Genomic DNA, 24,730 nt, shown 5'->3' on the forward strand with positions numbered 1-24,730 from the left:
CTTTGGGCAAGATGGTGACGTCAAAAACGTCAGTGCATCGGCACGGCCGGCCGGGAAAACAACTGTAGGCGCCTCTATCTTCAGGGGCAACTTCTTCTGAGTGCTGAACAATATTTGATTATCAAAAATTTGAGTCGAGAGTACGTAATACGTGAGAATGTATCGAAGCATAGGTAATTAATTTCCTATCGATCTCCCATCGACCGCAGGGGATTGGCATTCCCCTCGCCAAGGATGGTACCTGCAGGTATTCTTGAGGCCAAATTGCACACTAGTCGTAGCAACTACACATGACATCTTTTAAGAAAGTGAACATTCAATTAATATTAAAAATTATATTAATACTATTAGGATCCAAAACTTTTAGAAACAACTCCCACTCAAAAAATTCCTGTGAACCCCTCGAACGGTCCTACTTGATAGCTAGATGGAGACAAAAGTTTTCAAATGTTGAAAAATAGCGCTCTTTCTAAAATACTGCTACCTTTCTAGCGCTATTTTTTTTAACTGTAAAAAATCATCCGCCTGTCCGTTTACCCAATGGCCACTCCCAATCTTGTTCGCCAATCTCGAGTGCTTGGCCCCTACCTAATTCTCATCAATCATGCAGAGTCGCAGACCTTTCTCCTCTGCCTCCCGCAGCCCCATCTTCTCAATGGGGGTGAGGTTGTATGTCACCATAGGCGACAATTCTACCATCACAAGACTCCAATTCCACCAACCTTCTTTAATGGATCGTCAGCCCAGTAGTCCGGTGCATGAACTATTTGCACGCATAGTGTGCTGCCATATTTTATTGACTGTTTTCTTTTAGTGTTGATCGTTCTGTGCAGGTGTTGATCCGAGGTGATCCGTTTTCCGCACAGGTGTTATCCGGAAGATATTAACCACTCCATCCAGTGTTTCTCAAACAAAAAATCAACATATTTTTGGATTGTTACGATGAACATAACAATTAATACCTTGGAACATTAACTGTTAGGGTTCAATGTTCTGTTCATTGGTGTCATTGTTTGTCAAACAAAATGCACACCTACAATAAAGTTGCTCGAATGAAACATAATAATTAATATCCTCTGGACCAATGAATATAACAATAATTTATCAGCCTTTATAGAGAAACCAAACGATGGAGCTGTTAACTCATGGAAAATCAATGAACGCATGTTGAAGAAGCAAGGAACATCATCAAATCAACTTCATGATGGAGCGATTGGCAGAAACAATTTTAGATGTATAGAGCAGAGAATTCAGTTGCCTACATTTAAAACTCAATTAGTATAAAATCTCACGGAAATGTATGAAACATTGAATCAAAATTACACCAAATGTTGATTCTTTTACAAGAAAGAAATTTACAAATTAAAACTTAAGTGTTTTTGATGAAAACTTCTCACAAAGTTTGAATTTGCCTTGTTGAATTTGCTGGTTACCAATTGAAATAGAAATTGCATGAAGAGCAATAACATCATACTGTAAAAATAAACATTTAATCATATGTTAGTTTTTTGTTCAAGGTTATATATAATATGTTCGTAGGTGTTATACAATATGTTCTATGATAAAAATTTTAGAACAAACTTACAGTTAAGAATACAACAATATTTGTACCATTAAATGTCTGCATAAGTTGAATAACGAAGATTCCATAATCCTAAGAATGAAGAAAACAAACAACTTCAACAAATGATTTATTTACCAAAAAAACTTTAAGGCTTATAAGAAAGTTTATTAACTTGACATGTATGAATCAGAATGAAAAACTCACCTGAACGAATGCTTTGAAACAGTAACATAGTTGACACCAAATTCAATGATGTTGTAGCTTAGAGAGTTATCATAGTTGTTGTTGAAGAATTTTCTGAAGTTGTAAATAACTAAATGGCAATTGATTTTGCCGACTCTGAATTAAAATCTGAATTAAGACTCATTGACTGTTGAAGAGAATTGAATCATTTGTTTATAAAAAGCATAAAAGGAGGACTATTTTGGAGGATCATAAGAATGAATATAAAGAAAAAGTTAATTACCAATCTAACATTATGGAATTGAAAGCCAACTGAATCAAGAAAATTGACCTTCTAAATATCAAAATTTAAAGATTCTTTCATAAAAATAGTCTGCAATATGACAATCCAAGTAATTATCAGTACTAATTGTTTTCAAATGCAAGACAAAATAAGACTAAAAATAATATATCCATGCAAACATTACTTTACTCAATGAATACGTTCATTGAGAGACAGCCCTCACCTCTGTTCGCGTCCCTCTCCTTTTCATCAAGAATATTGTATGTGTTGTAAACCTCTCAAATACGCAGTTTTAGTAACACTTTCATTTAGGCGTTAAACAATGAGAGGTTTTCATTAGAATTCTTTTCTAGAAGGATGTAGCATATTTGCTCACAAACTGGGGTACGAAGAAGCCCAGAAATACCTAAGCATTCAGTAAACAGCCCGAGAAAGAATGAGCTGATTTTGACTTTAAGAAAAATTCATGTTAATGCTCAGAACTCTTAGGATAACTTTTTTCTACAGTACAAGTTGAAATTCTATATGACAAACACATGTTTTTTCACTCATTTATAAATAAGGATTATTATATTCTCATATGGTCAAGATGAGCTCAAGAAGTCCAAGAATGAAAAGCAGCTTATGCTTATACTTGTGGACTCGTTAAGGGTGCCTTGGTAGCCATGTTCATGTGAAAAAGAACGACTTCCAACCACAAGTCTTTAATGATTCTTTATTTGCTAAATAGGAGTTGAGCTTGAAGCAAGTCAACGGTCATTGATATAATCGTTTTAAAAATATGTGGCTGAGTTTCATAGATTTGAGTCACTAGTCATTATAAAGAAAATAGTACGAACTACAGACCAACACCAGTTACTGGTTGTGCCTTTTGAGAAACCGTAGAGTAACTGGCCATTTGTTTTCATTATGATTTTTTTATGGTTGAAAGCGGTGTGTGCATCTTCCAAACTAAGAAACATGGTTTCATCTCAGTGAAGTGCAAGACATAGATTGTGGGCAAGTTCATATTGATGCAACATTGAATAAAAAGCAATAATATCTCCAAAAACATAGAGATACATGTCCAGTTTCTCGGAATAAATCTATTAGCACGTTGTTAACTAAGGAAAGACCAATATATTGTGAACTTTGTTAATTGTGGAAGCTATTAGAAGTAGCTTCAAAGATATGGGTTTAAGATAAATATCTAGGTGTAATTTGTTGAAATATCAAGCCCATTTAGAAAACATGGTATTTCCAAGGGAAAATTGGATGAAGCATACAACAATGCAAAGAAGTCAACAAAAAATACTTGAATTACAATAAAATTATCTGCATTTATCTATGATACCATTTTAATTCTGTATTTATACTTCTTAAATTTTCCATCAGTGAATTAGAGCCTAGACATCATAGTAGAAAGAAGGGTGAACATGTTTTGTTTCTAGTACGAGTGTTGACATCTTGAGTGTGAAAGCTAGAGATTTGTGACTGCGATGCAGCTGAATTCCAGAGTGAATGATTCTACATCCTGAGTTTGAAACGTATTGTTGTAAATGTATTTTGCTTCTTGGGAGCTGTTCATGAGCAATGTAAATGTATTTCTAGTGTGATATGCTATTGTTGATCAATGTAACAATTAATTATTGTATTTCTCTATATTTATCTAAAATGGTCTAAGATTGTTATGATCAATACACAATGGGTTCGACCAAGAGATAATTGGGCCCGGAAATAGGCTATGATTAAACTAAACTAGGCCTCAAAATGTGCTAGGCCCACATTACTTCGACTTAGCAATATATGTAGACCAAGCAAACACATGGTCTTTCGATAAATTATGATGATAAAATTTGTCGCAACAATAAAAAAAATGATAGATTTTTTATGACATATCTCTTGGACATAAAGAATTTCATACCCTATGTTTCGTGTGCTCTTCTTTTGATGAGGTCTTTTTTTTCTAAAAAAGGTGAGATTTCATGGTTCAAGGGATTTGTGGCCTGTGAATATAAATGGATGTCTAGGATTGTCCAAGGGAGGCAGTGAGGGCACCACCGAGCACAAGCATCAAAGGACCGGCAAATGAACAGGGATGGCAACTGGCATTACTATTGTGGGTGGAGGTCGGCTGTGGTGTCAGATATCCACAGATAGGGCAAAGACAACGGAGGGAAGTGGGCGTCTCGATAGAGTTCGAATAGTGTTAGTGCTGGATAGAAAAGAACAAGGCTCGGGGTAGACTGTCTGTGTTAGGAGAATGATTATTTTCGGAGAGTTTTGAATGGAGGTCACGGTGCCGTGGTGTTTGTTACTCCCTCCATTTCAAAATGTAGAACGTTTTAGCAAATTTAGATATATAGATTTTGCAATGCATCTAAATATATATTGTGTCTAGATTCATAGAAAAATTATACATCTAAATTTGCTAAATCGATCTACAATTAGAACGGAGGAAGTACATATTGGTTAGTGGGCGTTCTGTTTAAGAGTCAATTCCGTTCATGCCACTGAGAAAGTTCTCTGAACCCTCGTCTGCCATCGAAAATCTTAATGTGACCTCCATGCCACTGCTTCAAAATTTCGGACCCCTTCATGCCACCGTCGTCAACTGCACATGTAAGTACGTGGGTCCCACCGGACTTACATGTGGGCCCACGCTCATCCTGCGTAATCAGGCCTTTCCTTATAAGGTGCTGTTGTGTGAACTCAATCTCCTGTTTATCTATTCGTTCTCCTTTTAAGTAACCTTTCTGATGATTCTAAGTCAGGGCAAACAAGAGCTCCGTAGCATTTTCCATGAAAAGAGTTCACGATGGCATGCAGGGAATGTTAGAAACATAGGCAATTTCGGTCACATTTTAATTCTAAAACTATAAAAATAATTCAGCAATATTTTGATGACTACGGTGTTCATGTTAAAACCACTAAATAACACGAACAAGAAAATAAACGAGTTGATTTAGAATATACCCCAAGATGAGACCCTAGGCACCAGGTGCGCCGTTCCCGTAATTGGACATTATATCGGTTAGGGCTGTTCGATGTAACCGAACTAATTCGTTGCAGTGCATATGGCCGTCGGGAAGTAGTCGGGATGAACTTGATGTTCACTTGCGGAACACAACTACGGCAACCAGAAAGTAGACGAAGTAGTCGTTCAGCCACCGGGATGTAGACGTAGCAGCAGGAGGACGATGGCCACTAGGAAGTAGTCGTTCAGGAGCGAGCAGTCGTATGAAGATGCTCCCCAAAAACCCGATTGCTCGCTATCCCATGCAGGACCTTCAGCATGCTAAGGTTTCGGAGGCCTGCTCTCGCCAGTACTTTGCGCAATGCCAGTGATGGGAATGCAGAGAAACAGCTGAGGGAGAAGACAGAGGTCTCGTGAGCAAGGAGTACCTTGGGGTGTTCAGATGTGTATGGAATAAGAGGAGGGGCTAGTTTATATAGGCGCAGAGGTGCCTCAGGTTCAACGAACCTGGACACTCTAATGGCTTTGATGATTCAATTGCTGGTGCTATGAATCATAGTAACTGCCAAGGTTAATTCGTTGCCATTATTTACCAGTAACTGTCAAGATTTTATGTCTTAGAATAATCGCATTCAACAACTTCCTCATCGCATCGCATCGCATCGCAACGTAACGGCCGGACGAGCCGAGCCAAGCCAAGCCAAGCCCGAGCCCGAGCCCTCGGCCTAGCGAGGCGAGCGAGAGCGCGCAAACGTGTGGCTCGCCAATTCCCTTTTACTGGCTTCACAAGCGGTGTACTCATGGTCCACCATTTAAGTCGGTTGAGATCCTCCTCAAATACCCATACAATACAAGATTAAACACAAAAACTCCCTAGCATTTATTAGTGGGCTTTTAATTCTTTTTATTGTCAATGAATTAAATGAGCCAAGCCCATAAATTCCAACAATCCCCACCAAGAATTTCAAATCACATTAGAAATGCTCCCATGCCCTCTTTGATATACAAGTATTTGACAGAGACTGTTAAGTTGAACTTCCATCTAGAATAAAGGCTACACTTATTCACAATTGTACAATGAACTATACCCTGAATTGTCAGTCTTGTGCAAACAAGCTTGACCGGAACCCTACACTAGTACTAGGCTACATAAGCATCCCCGCGGTTTGGAGCTTATAAGTCATACTCCAGGTCTTTCTTAAGTTTATAGGGATCACCCACTTCTCATAGACTATGACCAATAGTCAGACTCATATAGGTGTGTTCCTTAAAGATGTTCTGTAGGACAACATCTTTGTTTCAAGAAAGCAACTCCCTTATTTGAAAGAAACCACTTGGAACATATTAAGGTATAAACCAACCTGCCATACAGATTAGAAGAGAAATGCATCTTTCAGCTCGAATGAGCCTTTTACAAAGGTTCTCTTCTCTCAGTCAGACTATGGTTTGTTTCACCATCCTACTTCACGGGATCTCCAATCATGTAGGATAGTTTACCACTATAGAATGACTCATGTGGGACTCAAGCCCAATTCTAAGGATGCATTGTCTATCATATTTCGTGAAAGACCCTTTGTGAATTGATCTGCCAGGTTCTTAGCCATCTGAACATAGTATAAGGCTATAACTCCAGAGTTTCTCAACTTCCTGATAGATTTAAAATGCCTCTTTACATGTCTTGATGACTTCATGTTGTCCTTTGAACTATTCACCTTGACAATCACAGTTTAATTATCACAGTTCATTAGGATTACGGTATCGGTTTTTCAACTATCGGCAAATCAATTAGGAGTTCACAAAGCCATTTAGCCTTAACAATGGTGGTGTCCAATGCTGTGAGTTATGCTTCAATTGTTAACCTTGTTAAGATGGTCTGCTTGCAAGACTTCCAGGAAACAGCGCCACTTCCAAGTGTGAACACATATCCACTGGTGGCTTTTATCTTATCAACATCAGAGATCCAATTTGAATCACTATACCCTTCTAATACCCTAGGGTACCCAGTGTAGTGAATTCCATAGTCCATTGTGCCTTTTAGATAGTGCATTACTCTTCCAAGAGCATTCCAATGATCATCTCCCGGGTTTGAAACAAACTGGCTCAGTTTGCTCATAGCAAACGAGACATCAGGCCTCGTGGCACTAGCTAGATACATCAACAAACCAATGATATGAGAGTATCTCAGTTGATCTCTCATTATCCTTTTGTTCTTCCTCAGAATTACGCTGGCATCGTAAGGTGTTGAGATAGGTTCAAGGTCACTATAGCCAAAGCGACTTAAAACTTTCTCCAAATAGTGAGACTGTGAAAGAGTCACCCCACCATTACTATCTCTTACCAGCTTTATATTAAGGATAACACCAGCTTCTCCCAGATCTTTCATTTCAATGTCTTTGACTTCCTTAATCACATTAAGGCTTGTCCCAAAAATCAGTATGTCATCCACATTTGTTGGGTTCGAATAGTCCTAACCAGACAGAATGATGGAAATAGGACCCAAGCTCGACGTAGTAACCTTAGAGTAATAGAGTGGAAGGAGAGCAAACCGAACAAGCAAGAGAATAAATGGCCAAAAGTCCGCTCCTCCAAGCCCTAGAGCTCTATTTATAGGAGAAGGAGGCGGTTGTTTATATTTATTTCATTGGTGGGGTCTAATATTAAAAAAAGGTCTCTAGGATTTATAAAGGAGTCCCTGAAACTTACAAACATGTCCCTGGATGTTGCAACTAAGTCCCTAGACCTCATAAACAAGCCCTTAGACCCCCTAACCCCCTAACTTAGCCTCTTTTACACAAAGGGGGATCCCTAGCCTTAGGTGATGGCCTAAGGCGCACCCCCAATAGTAGCCCCTCAGCTATTCGGTCTTGGCTGGCACAACGAGACCGAGTAGATGATGTTGTTAAAGAGGCATATCTACAATCCGGACCCCGGTTGCAAGGAATATCCTTTGTAACCTACACATGTGTGCCTCGTTAAAAACTTCATCCAAAAACTCAGTGGGAAAAAAGGGCATGGAGAAAAGAGCACGCATTGGATTTACGCAAGTGCCAACTTTATCCTATAGAGCCTTAATTGTGCGGGCAGCTTCGCTCTTGAGCTTCAACCGACAAGTGGCTCCATTTCCATGGTTTAGATAGTAGACCTTGCTTCAAAAGTTGATGTGGTCGAAGTAGTTGTAGTCGAAGGTGCTGCAACATCTTCAAGCCTTATCTCAAAAAGCACCAGACAAGACTCCGTCGTCTAGGATGGACTAGTTCAGTGCGCCCCCAGCCCCTCTTGGCTGGTGTTTGTGAGATAAGCTTAGCATGTAGCAGAAGTAGTCGTCGTAGATGATGTAGAAATTGAAGTAGTTGTAGCAGTGGCTGAAGGTGATGTAGTTGTCAAGCACTCGAGCCATTGAAGATGATGATGAGCCGGCGAGCCCCTTGAGACGGAGTAGGAGGTAAAGCCGAAGGTCCCGGTGAGCCCCTCGAGCCGAAGTAATGGCAGGGGCGACATAGGAGGTGAAACCGAAGGTTCCGGCGAGTCCCTCAAGCTGAAGTAACGTGGGGGCGACATCGGAGGTGAAGCCAAAGGTTCCAGCAAGTCCCTCGAGCCGAAGCAACATCGAGGGCGAAGTCCTTGATGATGTCGAAGGTGGAGACAAGTCAAAGTTGGGGCCGAGGGTGTCGATGTTGAGCACCTCGAGCCCAAGTGGTGGTGATCACTTTTCAACTCATCCTAGGAGCTGCCCTTCTCTACATGAGTGCGCAACCCCTTAGCCTGCAAACATAGGTTCTGATCCGGAATGTTAAGGTCCCTTTTTGGAACTCATGGTAGAACAAATTTAATTGACATCGGATTGCGATAACCGTAGACCGCCTCTTGATGAGAAGTTAGTGTTGAATCAGCGCATCACCCTCATCAAGCTCATAACCTCCTCTCGGCGATAGGCGCTCTATCGCATTCATAGCTGGAAGATTATAGGTGCACTCTGGGGGAGATAGACTAGGCGAAGGTTGGACGAGTTTCGCTACCATTGGATCAAGTCAACCAAGAACTATTTTTTCACGAGAATGTTAGTGTTGAATCAGGCCATTGCACCCATCACCCTCATAACCTTCTCTTGGAAAGAGATGCCCTATCACGCTTACAACTGGAAGTTTATGGATTCCTGAACACCGTATGACTGAACTTGAGACAATGCCTCAAATGAAGGTTAAGGAAACTTAGTTTCTTTATGAGGAGGTTACTGATGAACCATCTTGTTGCCCTCGACAAACTTATAACCTTCTCTCAATGAAATATGCTATGGCGCACTCAAGACTAGAAAATTAAGGGTGTCCCAGGTCCTTATAGCTAAATCAGAGATAGTACAAGTGATGAAGGTCTAGGAAGCTTCACTGCAATCGGACTAGGATAACCAAGATCAGCTTCATCATGAGAAGGTTATTGCTGAACCATCTTGTTGCCCTTGTCAAGTTCATGACCTTCTCTCAGCGAGAGAAGGTGCCCCAAGACCTTATAGGTGAACTCTGAAGATGATGCCCCTCACGAAGGTAAAGCAAGCTTCATATCAAAATAACCAGAAACTGCCTCTTTTCCAGGAGGTTAATGTTGAATCAACTTGTTGCACCCATTAGACTCATAACCTTCGTTTGGTGAGATAAGCTATATCACGCTCACAACTGGAAGATTATAGGCCCCCCGACACCTTACAGGCTGAACTTGAGACAGTGCACTGAACGAAGGTTAAAGAAGTTTCATTTCTTCATAGGAGGTTAGGGCAGGACCGGCTTGTTCCCCCTGTCACCCTCATAACCTTCTCTCGGCAAGAGATGCCTTATCTCACAACTGGAGGCTCCTCGACACCTTACAGGCTGAACTTGAGACAATGCACTGAACAAACGTTAAGAAAGTTTCGTTTCTTCATGAGAAGGTTAGGGTTGAATCAGCTTGTTGCACCATCACCCTCATAACCTTCTCTCAGTGAGACATGCCTTATCTCACTCACAACTGGAGGCTCCCCAACACCTTACAGGCTGAACTTGAGACAATGCACTGAATGAAGGTTAAGGAAGCTTCATTTCTTCATGAGAAGGTTAGGGCTGAATTGGCTTGTTGCCCCCATCACCCTCATAACCTTCTCTCGGTGAGAGATGCCTTATCTCACTCACAACTGGAGGCTCCCCAACACCTTACTGGCTGAACTTGAGACATGCACTGAACGAATGTTAAGGAAGCTTCGTCTCTTCATGAGAAGGTTAGGGCTGAAACATCATGTTGCCCTCAACAAACTCATAACCTTCTCTCATTAAAAGATGCCATATCGCATCAGGACACTTCTTAGTTTTAGAAGGCGAAGTCTCATTGTAGAGGTCATAAGCCTCTTAGCTCCTCGAAGCTAATCTTTTCTTTGCCATGCATGAAGATGATGTGTTTATGCAATGAGATGATTTGATGTATACTTTTGATGCGTATGAATGGAATGAATGCATTTGCATAAATAGAGCCGAAGGTTTTTTGGCCTCTTGTTACTTTCAAACCATGAGAGCCCCTTAGCTTTTTAGTGCTTATTGCACTTTTGCTTTTTAGCCGAAAGTGTTTTGGCTTCGATATCCTTAGGTTCAACAGCCACTTGGCTTTTGAGTGCTTATTGCACGTTTGCTTTTGAGACGAAGGTGTTTTGGCTTCAATACCCTTAGGTTCGACAGTCCCTTGGCTTTCGAGTGCTTATTGCACTTTGCTTTTGGGCTGAAGGTGTTTTGGCTTTGACACCCTTAAGTTCGATAGCCCCTTGGCTTTCGAGTGCTTATTGCACTTTTGCTTTTGAGCCAAAGGTGTTTTGGCTTCGAAACCTTTAGGTTCGACAGCCCATTGTCCTGCACTTTTAGATAAGTATGCAAAGTTTGCGGGGTATGGGAACTTTGCTAACTTAGTCAATCTGAGCATTCACAATACGATGGTTGATGTTTGCAACTCTTTGTTGCTTCGACCCAAGACAAACTGTGATCTTCTTCAGAGATCAATAAAGGTAGAAAGTCAATAAGGTAATAAACTTCGTTATGACCTTCTCCGAAAGCTCTGACCTTCTCTATAGATCAATGAAGGTAGAAAACCAATAAGGTTATAACCTTCTCCGAGAGTCAATAGAGATCGAAAGCCAATAAGGTGATAACCTTAATTATAACCCTCTCCGAAAGCCCTAACCTTCTCTATAAGTCAAAGAAGGTAGAAAACAAATAAGGTCATAACCTTCTTCGAGGGTCAGTAGAGATCGAAAACTAATAAGTTGATAACTTTCGTTATAACCTTCTCCGAAAGCCCTGACCTTCTTTATGGGTTAAAGGTAGAAAAACCAATAAGGTCATAACCTTCGTCATAACCTTCTCGGGGGGCAATAGAGATCGAAAACTAATAAGTTGATAACCTTTATTATAACCTTCTCCAAGAACCCTGACCTTCTCTATAGGTCAGCGAAGGTATAGAACCAATAAGGTGATAACCTTCTCTAAAAACCAAGTATGATAACTCTGCATTTTTAGAAGAGAAGTTACCCTCAAGAGAGGTGTAGTGAGTTGATTTCACTATGTAGAACAAGCTAGTTGGAGAACGATGAGCATAAGTATGCTAATACAATAATGGATAAATAATAAGCAAAGATCTTTAAAGGATACACCCTGCAGACAAGGGGTTAGAGTTCCTAACCATTGTATTGTATGTAGGTAGTAAAAATTTAATAATAATATCCCGAACATTTTGCGGATCCTCTTCTTTTCTTCATAGAGGTTTTGCTTTTGATTCAAATGAATGGATAAATGATTTAAATGCATGGTCTATATGAGTATGCTAAGGTGATAGGTAAAGAGCAAAAATAATGTTTACACAAACGAGCCATTCTTAAAAGAATTCAACGTCGCCGACCTAGGCATGCATGCACGAGCAAAATTGAATAGTCGTGTGCATTGATCACTTTATTCGTAATAACCTTCGCTCATCTCATGCGGAGGTAGCGGACGGTACCAGATGGGTGAGTGAATATATGAGAGGGTTCAAGTAAGGGAGTCCGAAGGTCCTGGTCACCTTCACAGGCTGAAGCGAAAAGGTCCCGGACACCCTTGTTACGGGAAGCCAAGTTGGACGATGAACATTTTGTCAAAGCATGTGCTGCGTAAAGTTGCCAGCGAAGGTGAAGTGCGGCCAGGTGCGAGCCGTCAATCTCATGCGGAGATAACAGACGGCGTCGGATGGACTAGCGAAGATGCTGATGATGTTCTTGTGGTTGTCTGGCACGGATGAATGATGTGCCTTTTGAAAGAGTTTGAACGTCCTTCCATGGTGTGGCGTGGATAGCTTTGCTGAGTAGTTGATGCATGGCTTATAAGTGCTGAGTAGTTTGAAAGAGTGAGTAGTTGGCCGATGGGCAGTCATCCATCCTCACGCAGAGGTAATGAGCAGCTTTGCATCGTGGGCACTGGCCAGGTTTGTTCCTGAGAGAAAAATCAGCAAAGGCCAAAGGGGACGTGCAGTTAAAAAATGGGTGCGTTCATATTGTAGCAAAGTTAAATGAGACCATTGGAGGGGATGGAGTCAAAGTTGTTTATTCGAGCTAAGATCATGGTGGGCGCCTCTGTTGGGTTCGGACGAGCCGAAACCAGATAGAATGATGGAAACGAGACTAAGCTCAATGTAGTAACCTTGGAGTAACAGAGTGGAAGGAGAGCAAGCCGAACAAGCAAGAGAACAAATGGCTAAAAGTCCTCTCCTCCAGCTCTAGGACTATATTTATAAGAAGAATGAGGTGGTTGTTTATATTTATTCCATTGATGGGGTCAAATGTTATAAAAAGATCCTTAGAATTTACAAAGCGGTCTCTAGAACTTACAAACATATCCCTGGATGCTGCAACTAAGTCCCTAGACCTTATAAACAAGCCCTTGGACCCCCTAACTTAGACTCTTTTACACAAAGGGGGTCCCTAGCCTTAGGTGATGGCTTAAGGCACACCCCCAACACATACAAGCACAGAATCACTCCTTCAACCCTACCAAAGCGATAGTACACATATTTGTCAGCTTCATTCACAACAAAACCGGCAGATATCAAAGTTCTATCAAACTTCTCATGCCATTGCTTAGGTGCTTGCTTCAATAACTTACATACCATTCCCTCTTGACCTTTTGATATAAATCCAACTGGCTAATCCATAAAAATCTCCTCCTCCAACTCTCCATTAAGGAAAGCTATCTTAACGTCCAACTGATAAACGAGAAGATCATAAGTGGTTGCCAAGGAAAGTAACACTCGAATTGTGGTCAATCGAGCAACAGGTGAATAAGTGTCCAAGAAATCCTCTCCTTCTTTATGGGATAACCCTGGACACAAGTCTAGCCTTGTACTTTTCAATAGTACCATCTGGCCTAAGCTTTTTATTAAACACCCACTTGCATCCTATAGATTTGCACCCATAAGGACGTTCAACAACTTCCTAGGTACCATTAGACATAATAGAATCCATCTCACTCCTCACTGCTTCCTTCCAATAGTCAATATTAGGAGATGAATATGCTTCTTAAATGGTTCTAGGTGTGTCATCCACGACGTATACAATGAAATTATCACCAAAAGACTTTGCACTTCTTTATCTCTTGCTCTTTCTAGGAGCCTCATTATTATCCTCCTCAAGATTTTCCACAAGTATAGGTTAATTGTGTTCTATTGCCTCAGTAGAGATATCATCCTTGATAAACTCTTGCCTAGATGAACTTGTTTCATCTCTCATGGGAAAAATATTCTAAAAATTTAGCTTCTCTGGACTTTATTATTGTACCAACATGCATGTCAGGTACTCCATATTTCACTATTAAAAACCTATAACCAACGTTGTGAATAACATAACCTAGAAAGACACAATCCACAATTTTAGATCCAAGCTTAGTTTCTGGGTTATTGGCACATTAACCTTAGCCAAACAACCCTATGTACATAAGTACGAAAGTTATAGCCTTTTCTTCTCCCATTCCTCGAATGGTGTTATCTCTTTATTCTTTGTAGGAACACGATTTAGGACATGACATCAGTCAATATAGCCTCACCCCATCATTCCTTGGAAAGTCATGCTGTATCGTGTGGTTCTTTCTTTTGGCAACCCCATTTGACTGAGGTGAATAGGGAGGCGTTCTCTCATAAATAATATCGTGTTCCTCGTAGAATGAAGTGAAAATATTTGAGAAATAGTCACCACCACAATCCGACCCAACTTGTTTGATGTTTTCTCAAGTTGATTTTCTACTTCAACTTTATGGATTTTAAATTAATGCAAATCTTCATATTTTATCTTCAACAAATAGGCGTAACAAAATCTAGTGCAATCATCGATCAAAGTCATGAAATATCTTTACCACCTTTTATCAACAAGCCATTCATCTCGCACAAATTAGAATGAGTTAATTCTAAATTTGCCAAATTTCTCGCCTTCACAGCCTCGTGAGACTTGCAAGTTTGTTTTGTCTCAACATGTAAATGAGACTTAGAATTGTTGACAAAGGTAAATTTTGGAATTAAACTCAAATTTGCTAATCGCATCATACAACCAAAAGTAACATGACAAGGCCTCGAATGCCAAACATTTGATCCATCAACGTTAACAACATTGTTCACAACTTTATTACAATCATCCGATAAAGAGAAACGGAACAAGCCTCCGCTATCATAACCTTTTCCAACAAAAGTTCCAAACTTTGATAAAATACATTTATTGGACTCAAAGACTAACTTATAACAATCTCTACACAGTAGAGAGCCGTTGACTAGATTCTTCTTAATGGTGGAGACATGCTGCATGTTCTTCAACTGCGCGCTCTTCCTCAAAGTAAGCCTCAAATTTACCGTGCCAACACCAAGAATACGCGCATGTGATCTGTTCCCCATCAACAAGGAGGAAGTCCCTCCGACCTGGTAAGAAGAAAATAAGGAAACATCAGCACACACATGAATATTAGCCCTAGTGTCAACCCACCACTCAGGTGAACAAAATACTGAAAGAACTTACCGTACCCCGATGTTCCTCCAACCTCGCTAACAACCATGTTGGCAGATTTCTTGCCTTTGCGATTCAGACACTGTGAAGCAAAGTGGTCCGGACTCTCGTACACAAAGCAAACTCCCTTCTTCTTCTTCTTCTTGAACGTGGTTGCCTGCTTAGTCTTTGTTTGGTTCTGCGGTGGCTTCTTCTTGTTCTTTTGGGAATTGTTATTTTGAACAAAATTATTGTTCTTTTGAACAAAGTTGGCACTAGAAGCTCCAACAACTCCTTTTCCACGTGTATCTTTTGCTCTCGCCTTCTCATCAACATCAAGAGTCCCAACGAGTCCATCAACGGTAAACTCCTGTCTCTTATGCTTTAGTGAAGTAGCAAAATCCCTCCAAGAAGGTGGCAACTTAGAGATAATACCTTTGGCCACAAACTTGTCGGATAACACACAAGGAGCCTATTTGCTACAATTCTTAAGATCTTTTGCCAGCGTATGTATTTCATGGGCTTGTTCTACTACAGAACGGTCTTTAACCATCCTATAGTCAAGGAACTGCTCCATTGCATACAACTCACTGCCGGTATCAGAAACTCCATATTGAGCCTGAAGAGCATGCCAAATCTTCTTGCCATTCGTGAGCCGGATATATGTATCCACAAGGTTTTCAGCAAGAACACTGATAATGCAGCCTCGGAAAAGGTTATTGGAACCATCGAATGCACTCCATTCCTCTGGAGTGAACTATTCGGGCTTCCCCTTTGTTACATGCATAAGGTTCATTGCTATCAACCATAATATAAGCCGCCCACGCCAACGTTTGAAGTTGGAACCATCAAATACATTTTGTCTAATTGATTGAGCAAAATTGGCGATCGAAAGCCTATCAACATAATCAGGTTTTTGATTGTTAGAAACTTAGGCAATTTTGAGCACATTTTAATTCCAAAACTATAAAAATAATTCAGCAATATTTCCATGACTATGGTGAGTGAAACATAGCATGTGCACGTGTTCATGTTAAAACCACTAAATAATACGAACAAGAAAATAAACCAGAGTTGGTTTAGAATGTACCCAAGCAGGACCAGTGCCGGAGACACCAGGTGCGCCGTTCAGGAGCGAGCGACATGTGAAGACGCTCCGCGCAGTGCCAGCGAGGTGTATGGAATGAGAGGAGGGACTGGTTTATATAGTCAATTGCTGGTGCCATGAATCAGTAATAACTGCCAAGGTTAATTCGCTGCCATTATTCTTCCGCATCTCAGCACGTCGCAGCACAACGCGCCCAGCGCAATGAGCAAGTGCGCGCGTGTGGCTCGCCAATTTGTACTCATGGTCCACCATTTAAGTCGATTAAAATCCTCCTCAAATACCTATACGGGATTAAACACAAAAACTCCCTAGCATTTATTAGTGGGCTTTTAATTCCTTTCATTGTCAATAAAGTAAACGGGCCAAGCCCATAAATTCCAACAGGGAAGACATCAAAACTTGTTTTCTTGTGCAACCAAGGGGTATAAGGTCGTCATTTCACGCTAACTTAACGGCACGAGACGACCAAGTTAACGACAATGCCATACATGGGTTTATGAACTTTCTCGTTTGTGAAGTAGTGGCGTAGAGGTCACATTGAGATTTTCGGTGGCAGGTGAGGGTTTGTGAACTTTCTCGCTTGTTTACCTTACATCTGAATTGGCAGCCCCTTTTTGATGTTATACTAGCTTACGCATTTGCCCTAGTAGTTAGCGATAGCTCTGCTAACTATATCCTAGTATTGTATCGGCTGAGTTGATCCTTTGGTTTAGACATTACTCCGGGAATTCCTATTCTTTTCTAGTTTAAAAGAGTAGCAATATATCTTTTCGTTTCTCTTATTTCCTTCAACAAAGCTTTTCATTCCGTTAGGACTAGACTTTGCCCAATAATTACACCATTTAGAGCATCTTCAAGAGTACCCAATATATTTAGTTCTAATAATACCGGATTGGGATCTTTCTAAAAAATTTTAGGCATAGAAGATACCACCCTCTCCAATAGTAGCCCTATATTTGGTTCCAAAATTTTGAAATATGCCACCTCGCTCATCGCAGGTGTGTCATCCTGAACTCAAATTCGTCAGGTACAGGCCGCTGCCATTGCCACTGTGAGCAGTGGATAATTTAATATGGTTCCCATTCAACGGTAATATAGCACCCATCCAACACGCACGCAATGTGTCATGCTAATTCTTGTTCATATATAAGCATTCTTGGCCAGGAGCTCTCTCTCTTCCCTGCTCTCCCTTTGTCGTGCCTTGCCTCCCTCTCTAGTATCCACGAGCTCATGTCCCTGCTGCTCCCTCTCGACGAGCTATTTATCCCTTGCTCTCCTTCTCTTGATGCGACGCAAGCTACTTCTCCATTCGAGGAAGCTAGCTAGCGGGCGCGGCCTGGAGGCGTGCATCCCGAGCGTGGCTTAGCTTGCGCCATCACGGGCATAGGACATCACGTGCAGGCGCAGGGCTCGTTGCTGGCAATGGGACCCTTGTTGTCGATGGCGTGCGCTGCGGTGTGCGACTGCCAGTTTCAGGACACAGAAGAGCAGCGCGGCCGAGACACAGAGATGAAGGTGTTGGACCAGCAGAGCGTAGGGAAGAATTCGGAGCTCGTTGTAGCGGTGGAAATATAGCTTGAGATGCGGTAGTTTTTGGGCGTACAGGAATATTGGAAGCTGGGATAGGCATATATTGGAGTTCGGATTTTTATAATTTTTCCCTAAACGAATTTTTGGCACTGTATTGGGTATTGTTGGATATACTCTTATATATCATTTATGTGATATAGGATTATAATCATAAGTATATCTCCTTCTTTATCGATGAAATAGGCACAATCCGTGCCCGTTCGTTCAAAAAAATAATTATATGTATTCATAACTGTCAATAAAATGATATTAAATGTATCAAAAACTTATTTATTAATAAAGTAACTGGGGTCAAATATTTATGCTAGCAAAATGAAAGAAGGCTTGCAATTTCAAACGGTGAAAATAGTCTAAAACAAATGGACTGATGGCTAATTTAATAATCTAACGTGCATCAGTAGCCGCCAGTGTAGTAGCACCATCTTGCCGAATGCTAATGTTACTTCGAATGAGATCTGGTGGAGTTTTTTTACAACCGCGCAATGCACCAATAGTTTTTTTTTTCCAATCTCCCAATCCAATGCACCGATAGGCCGGCAAAAAAAAATGCGAAGTGAACCTAGATAAGGATAAGCACTACGCTGTCTCAGAGTGTGATGGATCAATGGCGAGGCCGCACGCCGTGGTGGTGCCGTACCCGGGCGCCGGCAACATCAACCCGGCGCTGCAGCTCGCCAAGCTGCTCCACGGCCACGGCGTGTACATCACCTTCGTCAACACCGAGCACAACCACCGCCTGGTGCAGGAGACCGAGGGCGCGGGCGCCGTGCGCGGCCGCGACGGGTTCCGGTTCGAGGCCATCCCGGACGGCCTCTCCGACGCCGACCGCAGCAAGCAGGACTACGGGCAGAGCCTGCTGGTGTCCACGACCACGCGCTGCGCGGCGCCGCTGCGGGACCTCATCGCGCGGCTCAACGGCACGCCCGGGGTGCCGCCGGTGACGTGCGTGCTGCCCACGGGGCTGATGACCTTCGCGCTGTCCGTGGCGCGGGAGCTGGGCATCCCGACCATGGTGTTCTGGTGCGCCGGTGCGGCCTCGCTGATGGCGTACATGAGGACGCGGGAGCTCAGGGAGAGAGGCTATGTGCCACTCAAAGGTAACCACTTCCCCCAAATCATGCTTCTGTTGATCAGTGTCCACCACACACAGCAATTGACTCCGGCATACTGCAGATGAGAGCTTCCTGACGAACGGCTACCTGGACAAGACGATCATCGACTGGATCCCCGGCGTGCCGCCGATCAGTCTCGGCGACATCTCGAGCTTCGTCCGCACCACCGACCCCGATGACTTTGGCCTCAGATTCAGCGAGTCCGAGCCCAGCAACTGCACCAAGGCCGGCGCCCTCATCCTCAACACCTTCGAGGAGCTCGACGCCGACGTCCTCGCAGCGCTCCGCTCTGAGTACGCCCGTGTCTACACCGTCGGACCCCTGGGCTCCCTCCTCCAGCACAGCGCCGCCGCCGCTGACGACAGCAACGACTTGACCGGCTCAACCGGTCTAAGCCTGTGGAAGCAGGACGCCGAGTGCCTGGCGTGGCTGGACACGCAGGAGCCGCGCTCCGTCGTGTACGTCAACTTCGGCAGCCACACGCTGATGACGCCGGAGCAGCTGGCCGAGTTCGCGTGGGGCCTCGCCGCGAGCGGCCGCGCGTTCCTCTGGTCCATCAGGGACGGCGTCGTCCGCGGCAGCGGCCTGCCCCCGGCGTTCGTGGCCGAGACGGCGGGGCGCTGCCGCGTGACGGCGTGGTGCCCGCAGGAGCAGGTGGTGCACCACCCGGCCGTGGGCTGCTTCCTGACTCACAACGGGTGGAACTCGACGTGCGAGAGCCTGGCTGCCGGCGTGCCGATGGTGTGCTGGCCGGGGTTCGCGGACCAGTACACCAACTGCAAGTACGCCTGCGAGGTGTGGGGCGTCGGCGTCCGGCTGGACGCTGAGGTCAGGAGGGAGCAGGTCGCCGCGCACGTCATGGAGGCCATGGGGAGCGAGGAGATAAAGGCCTGCGCGGCGAGGTGGAAGGCGGAGGCGTCGGCGGCCATCTGCCCCGGCGGGTCGTCGTATGAGAACCTGCTGAGCTTGGTCAGAGCATTGGGCGGCTCACCCAATCCCAAAGCCTGAAGAGTCTAAGACGGTAAGACCCCAGATGTCACAAATTCACAATGTTTCTCCGCACTTGGCACCCTAAACATTAGTAATCCGTGTGACCATGATGTCATAACTAAATTAAGTATGGGTGATGCTATGCTCCTGGCGAAAATTAAGCAAATTTCTTATTACTGGATGTTCATCTGACGGCATCCGCTGCTGTTTCTTCTTCTTCCTTCTACTGGTGTGAAATGTTCACCTTCTTTTTTTTATTAAACAGGAGAGGAGTCCCTGCTGATTATATGAAAGTAATCGGTACTGGTAGCTTAAAAGGGAGGCGATGAATTAGACCAATTTAAAGCCTTAACCAATAGCTTAAACCAGTTAGCACAAAATATAAGCTAAAATATATTATCTAGATGTGCAGCTAGGGTGCTCATTCTAAAGAGTTTTGCAACCTATACCCAATCTTAACAAGATACTACACTAAGAATGTAAAGACACATAATATTACAATAAGAAATGCGGAAGCTTAAAGAAAAGGGATGAGGGGAAGTAAACTCACGACATGAAAATTTATCCCGTGGTACCAACAGGCACAAAGGCCACCTCTAGTCCACGTTGTTGAAGTACTCGCTAAGGGTATTGCTTCCCGGTTACCGAGTCTCTTCCGGGACTCTTCTTGACTCGCCACAAGGCTCTCGCTAAGTTCCCGATCAATTCGATGCCGTCTCCACTAAGGAGCTTCTCCACGAAGGAAAGGGTCTTTACGTCCTCCGCACAAAGCCGTCATTATCGGTGTTTTACCGCCTGTCCACCGAGGGGTATACCCGGGGTGGTAAGTTTTAGGTAGGGTGACGCTGAGATCTGGAACTCGAAGGTGCAAGCAACACAAGGTTTAGACAGGTTCGGACCGCGATGTGCGTAATACCCTACATCCTGTATGGTGGTTTGTATTGTCTTGGGTGTTGATGTTGTCTTTTGAGGTGGTCCCTGCCCGCCCTTATATATCCGGGTGACAATATTACATGAATCCTAGTCCGATACTAGCCTAGGAACCGTACTCGAGTACAACTCGAGTGGCTTCCTTCTGTATCGGTTAGTCCTACTTCGAATGCGAGTAGAGTACAGCATAGATAAGGTATAGGACATGTCCTATCCACTAATCCTGTATGAACTACGTTATGTACACAGTCCCGTAGTCCCGGGTCTGACAAGCCCCCGAGCTCTTCGTAGCTGAGTACTGCAGGCTCCTCGAGTACTTCCGAAGTAGTCTTCGGCTTCTTCTGAAGCTCCGTCTTGAAGTTCTTCTTCGAATACTTCCTTGGCTGCATCGAAGCTATGAGGTGCTCATGCCCCGAATTACTTCTTTGATATGGTGTGCGATGAAAAATCGCACTCCATATGGAGTAGCCCCCGAGCCTTAGATTGAATCGAAGAATCAGGCTGAGGGTCACAGTAGTCTTGAATCTTTCTTACTTACTTTTCGAATAAATTCAAAAAATAAATAGTCGATGCCACGTGTCCTGCAGCCCCGAGCCTTGAATCCAAATCTCTCAGATTTTGAAATAAGGATCCAATGGTCGTGGCATGCAGTGAAAAAATATTTCCATGATAAATAATTGGTGTAATGGTACAAATGATGGAAGTTAGATTTGGAATTCGAAAAACCCCTTTTTCGGGATAATTAACCCTGAAAAAATGGTTAATCGAATAATTTATCTAAAAAATCCACCAAATGACCCCTCGGCTTTCGAATATTCCCTGTGACGACTCTTCAGCTTCAACCGCTGGTTATTTAACCCCGCGGTAACCGGAAGTAAAAACCCGTGCTTTCAATCTTCAATCCGCCAAGAGTTTCTGAATCCCCAATCAGATCTGTGCTCCGCCTTCATCCCCTTTGTCAAGCCCCCAAACTAGCCGAATCCCTCCGCCCCTTCTCTACAGCCCCCGAGCAACTCGTGGCAAGCAGATCTAGAAATGGTGCCCAAGAGATCCAACGAGAAGGATGGGAAGGGGAAAGAGTCGCAGCCGCCATCTAGAGAGTGGACTTACAGTAAGTGCTCCAACAATGAACTCATGAATCTTGTTTCCGAGGGTTTGTTTCAGGAGAAAAGTCTTGTCAACTCGTGCCCCTCTTTTCGTGAACTTCTTCCCATGGAAAATGTGGATGAAATCGTCTCATTTTACCATTTTTCTGAATGGGGTTTGGCTCTCCCCTCTTGCTCTTTCTTCCAGGGCTTTCTTTATTTCTACGGGCTTGAGCTCCATCACCTCAACCCAAATTCTATCTGTCACATTTCTATCTTCATCCATTTTTGCAAAGCTTTTCTTGGAATTGAACCCCATTGGGATCTTTTCCGCTATCTCTTCCGGGAAAAGCTGCAACCCACCTCCAAAACTCCATCCGTTGTAGAGGGCGCCAGCATCCAGCTTAGACAACAAGCCGGCGACAGATACCTTTCCTACAAATTCCCCTCCAACATTCCTGGATGGAAGAGCCATTGGTTCTACATCGGAAACCATGTCCCCCAACTTCCTGAAAGATCTGGGAAACCCCGCGTCGTGAGGTCGGAGTGGAACACCGAACTCTCCAGAGGGGACATGGATCAGGTCGATGAGTTGCTAGCCATCATAGCAGCCCATAAAGAAATAGGAGTGACTGCCGCGTCCGTAATGTTTTTCTTCTTCAAACACCGGATCCAGCCAATCCAACAGCGCCATACGCTAGGCTTCGAGTACATAGGTGCTGAAGACCCGTCTCAGATGTGCACAGAGGAGCTGACTGACGATGCCGCGCTCATCCGGGTCAAGCGAGTGCTGCTGGACGTGAACGCAGTTCCCTACATCCCGGAGTTGTTTTCTGCACAAAATCCTCCAAAACCGGTAAGTGTTCGACTTCTTTGGAATAAGTTCTGTTTTTCTGTAGCCGCTGACTGAAAAAATCCTCTGCAGGGACACACAGAGTTGTACCAGAGTTATCCACAACAACTCGACATCCCCCGATCGGACCACCTTCTTCCCAGCGCCGCGGCTGAAGCAAAAAAAGCTCAAGCATCTGATGCTCTGCCCGGCGGTGAGACGATCGAAAGCGGGAGCCCCCTGGCAGAAAGGGTAACTGAAGGGAAGGCGAAGAAGAACAACTCCCCCGGATCATCCGTGCAGTTGGCCGAAACCTTGCCATTGGTCCCTCGGGGTCGTCGGGCAGTGCGCAAACGTAATGCGCACGTAGTCGAACCCCCCAGGTATGACGCGGCTGTTCTGTAGAGTTGTCAAATATTGGAGTTGTTGAATGCTTACATTGTCTGTTTTGCAGTCCTTCTGCTTCTCCTCCCGACCTCAAGCGCCAAAAGGTGATCGGGGCTGAATTCGTTGGGGATGATGTTCCAGCAGGTGGTGCCGCAGAAACTGCTGGGACGGACCCATCGACTACATCAGCAGGTGTTGTAACCGTTGCCATGGTGGGCACATCAACGGGACATCCCGCGCCCTCGGCTGGTGTGACCCCACCGCCAGCAACGAGTACCATGGTTGTAAAACCACGGGCACTGAGACTAAAGAAATTCGCCATGAAGAAATCTTCGCTGTAAGTGCAGATCCTTTTTCATAATGCATATTCTGTTCTTTTCGACTTGTTTAATGACATGACTGATTCTGCTTCATTAGGACTGCATCTGCCTTGGGGTTTAAGCCAAAGCCTGTCTCGGCTACTCCAGCCCTCGAGGGGGACACGATGCTATCCGACCCACCACCTCCTGAGCCCCAGTAACCCGAAGCCAGCGCCGGTGGTGATGAACAAGTCGAGGCCACTAATGCAACTCCTGCGGAATGCACAAGTAAGCGTCTGACCTCCCACGGCTAACTGCTTAGACCGCAGACTTCATGTACTGAATGCATTTCAACTTGCAGGTGCCCCACAACCATCAACTGAAGAAGCTGCGGGTACCTCAAGAAACCCTGAAGATCTGCTGGTGTCCGGAAGTGGATACAAGAACATCATCACCAAAGATCTAGTGGATGATCCTTTCCTGACGGTCAACAACATGCGATACTTCCAGAAGATCTCCAAGGAGATGTACAAATTTACCCTGGTAAAGCATGATTGCTCTTCTGCCATTATGCTTTGCCGAGTTGCTTGTCTTAGTCATTCCCCTTATGCAGGATGTGGCCAAACTCTCCCAAGAAAAATCCGAGAAGCTAAAAGCAGTCGTGAGCGGCCTCCAGGAACTCCGAGCAAAGGAACAACGTATATCAGAAGAACACCGAAAGAACATGTATCTTCATAGAGAACTCGACAAGCTGAAGCAGGAGCAGACACGAGAAACATGGCTTCTCAAGAACAATCTTCGCAATCTTGAGAAGTCCAACTCCAAGCTCCAAGAACAGCTCAAAGAGCAGAAAAAAGCGCACCAAGGCAAGTCCTTTGCTCGCTCGAGTACTTTCTCTTAGCAGTTTGTCTTGAGTTCTGAAAACTGTCTTCACCGCAGAGCTTAGGAAAATCTTAACATATAAAGAAGAGTTGCTTACTGACGTGAAGAATATGCTGTATCGCCGTACAGATGATGTCGAGAGGCTGCAGAAGGTGATCGCTGACACTGAATAACAGTTCATCGACTGCCTTCAGCAGATCAAGACGCTGGGCGAAGAAAAGGAGCAGCGCCAGAAGGAGCTGGAGGACCATAGGGTTGCCGCCCAACAGCTTGTTGATATGGTGGATCTGCAGGAAGGCGGCGAAGCAGACGGGCGATCCCTGCTGGAGCGACTCCTCGGAGCTCCGCAGAAAGTCCTCAGTTTCATCACCGAAGCCCCCACCACATGTGTGAGCCACACGCTATGTTTTGTAAAGTCCTTTTGGCCTCAGGCTCGACTAGAGGTATTTGCACAGGGTGCGGCTGCAGACTGCTCTGAAGAGCAGTTCAGCGAATACCTCCTGGAAGCTCGGCCTGTAGCTGAAAAAATAGT

The 24,730-nt window shown here is 44.0% G+C and overlaps 1 protein-coding gene across 2 annotated transcripts; it reads left to right on the forward strand.

Annotated features, from left to right (window-relative positions):
• Positions 1 to 18,102: 18,102 nt before the first annotated feature.
• LOC112894859 (7-deoxyloganetin glucosyltransferase-like) lies at positions 18,103 to 20,676 on the forward strand. Of its 2 annotated transcripts, XM_025962697.1 has the most exons (3): positions 18,103 to 18,778; positions 18,855 to 19,814; positions 20,049 to 20,676. In XM_025962697.1, the coding sequence occupies exons 1-2, from the start codon at positions 18,286 to 18,288 to the stop codon at positions 19,799 to 19,801; spliced, it is 1,440 nt and encodes a 479-aa protein (XP_025818482.1). In that variant the 5' UTR covers positions 18,103 to 18,285; the 3' UTR covers positions 19,802 to 19,814; positions 20,049 to 20,676. The 2 variants fall into 2 exon arrangements, with proteins under 2 accessions (XP_025818482.1, XP_025818474.1); XM_025962689.1 differs by lacking the exon at positions 20,049 to 20,676 and having other exon boundaries at positions 18,107 to 18,778; positions 18,855 to 19,970.
• Positions 20,677 to 24,730: the final 4,054 nt, after the last annotated feature.

This window comes from Panicum hallii, chromosome 1 (genome assembly GCF_002211085.1).
Source record: "Panicum hallii strain FIL2 chromosome 1, PHallii_v3.1, whole genome shotgun sequence".
Lineage (NCBI taxonomy): Eukaryota > Viridiplantae > Streptophyta > Magnoliopsida > Poales > Poaceae > Panicum > Panicum hallii.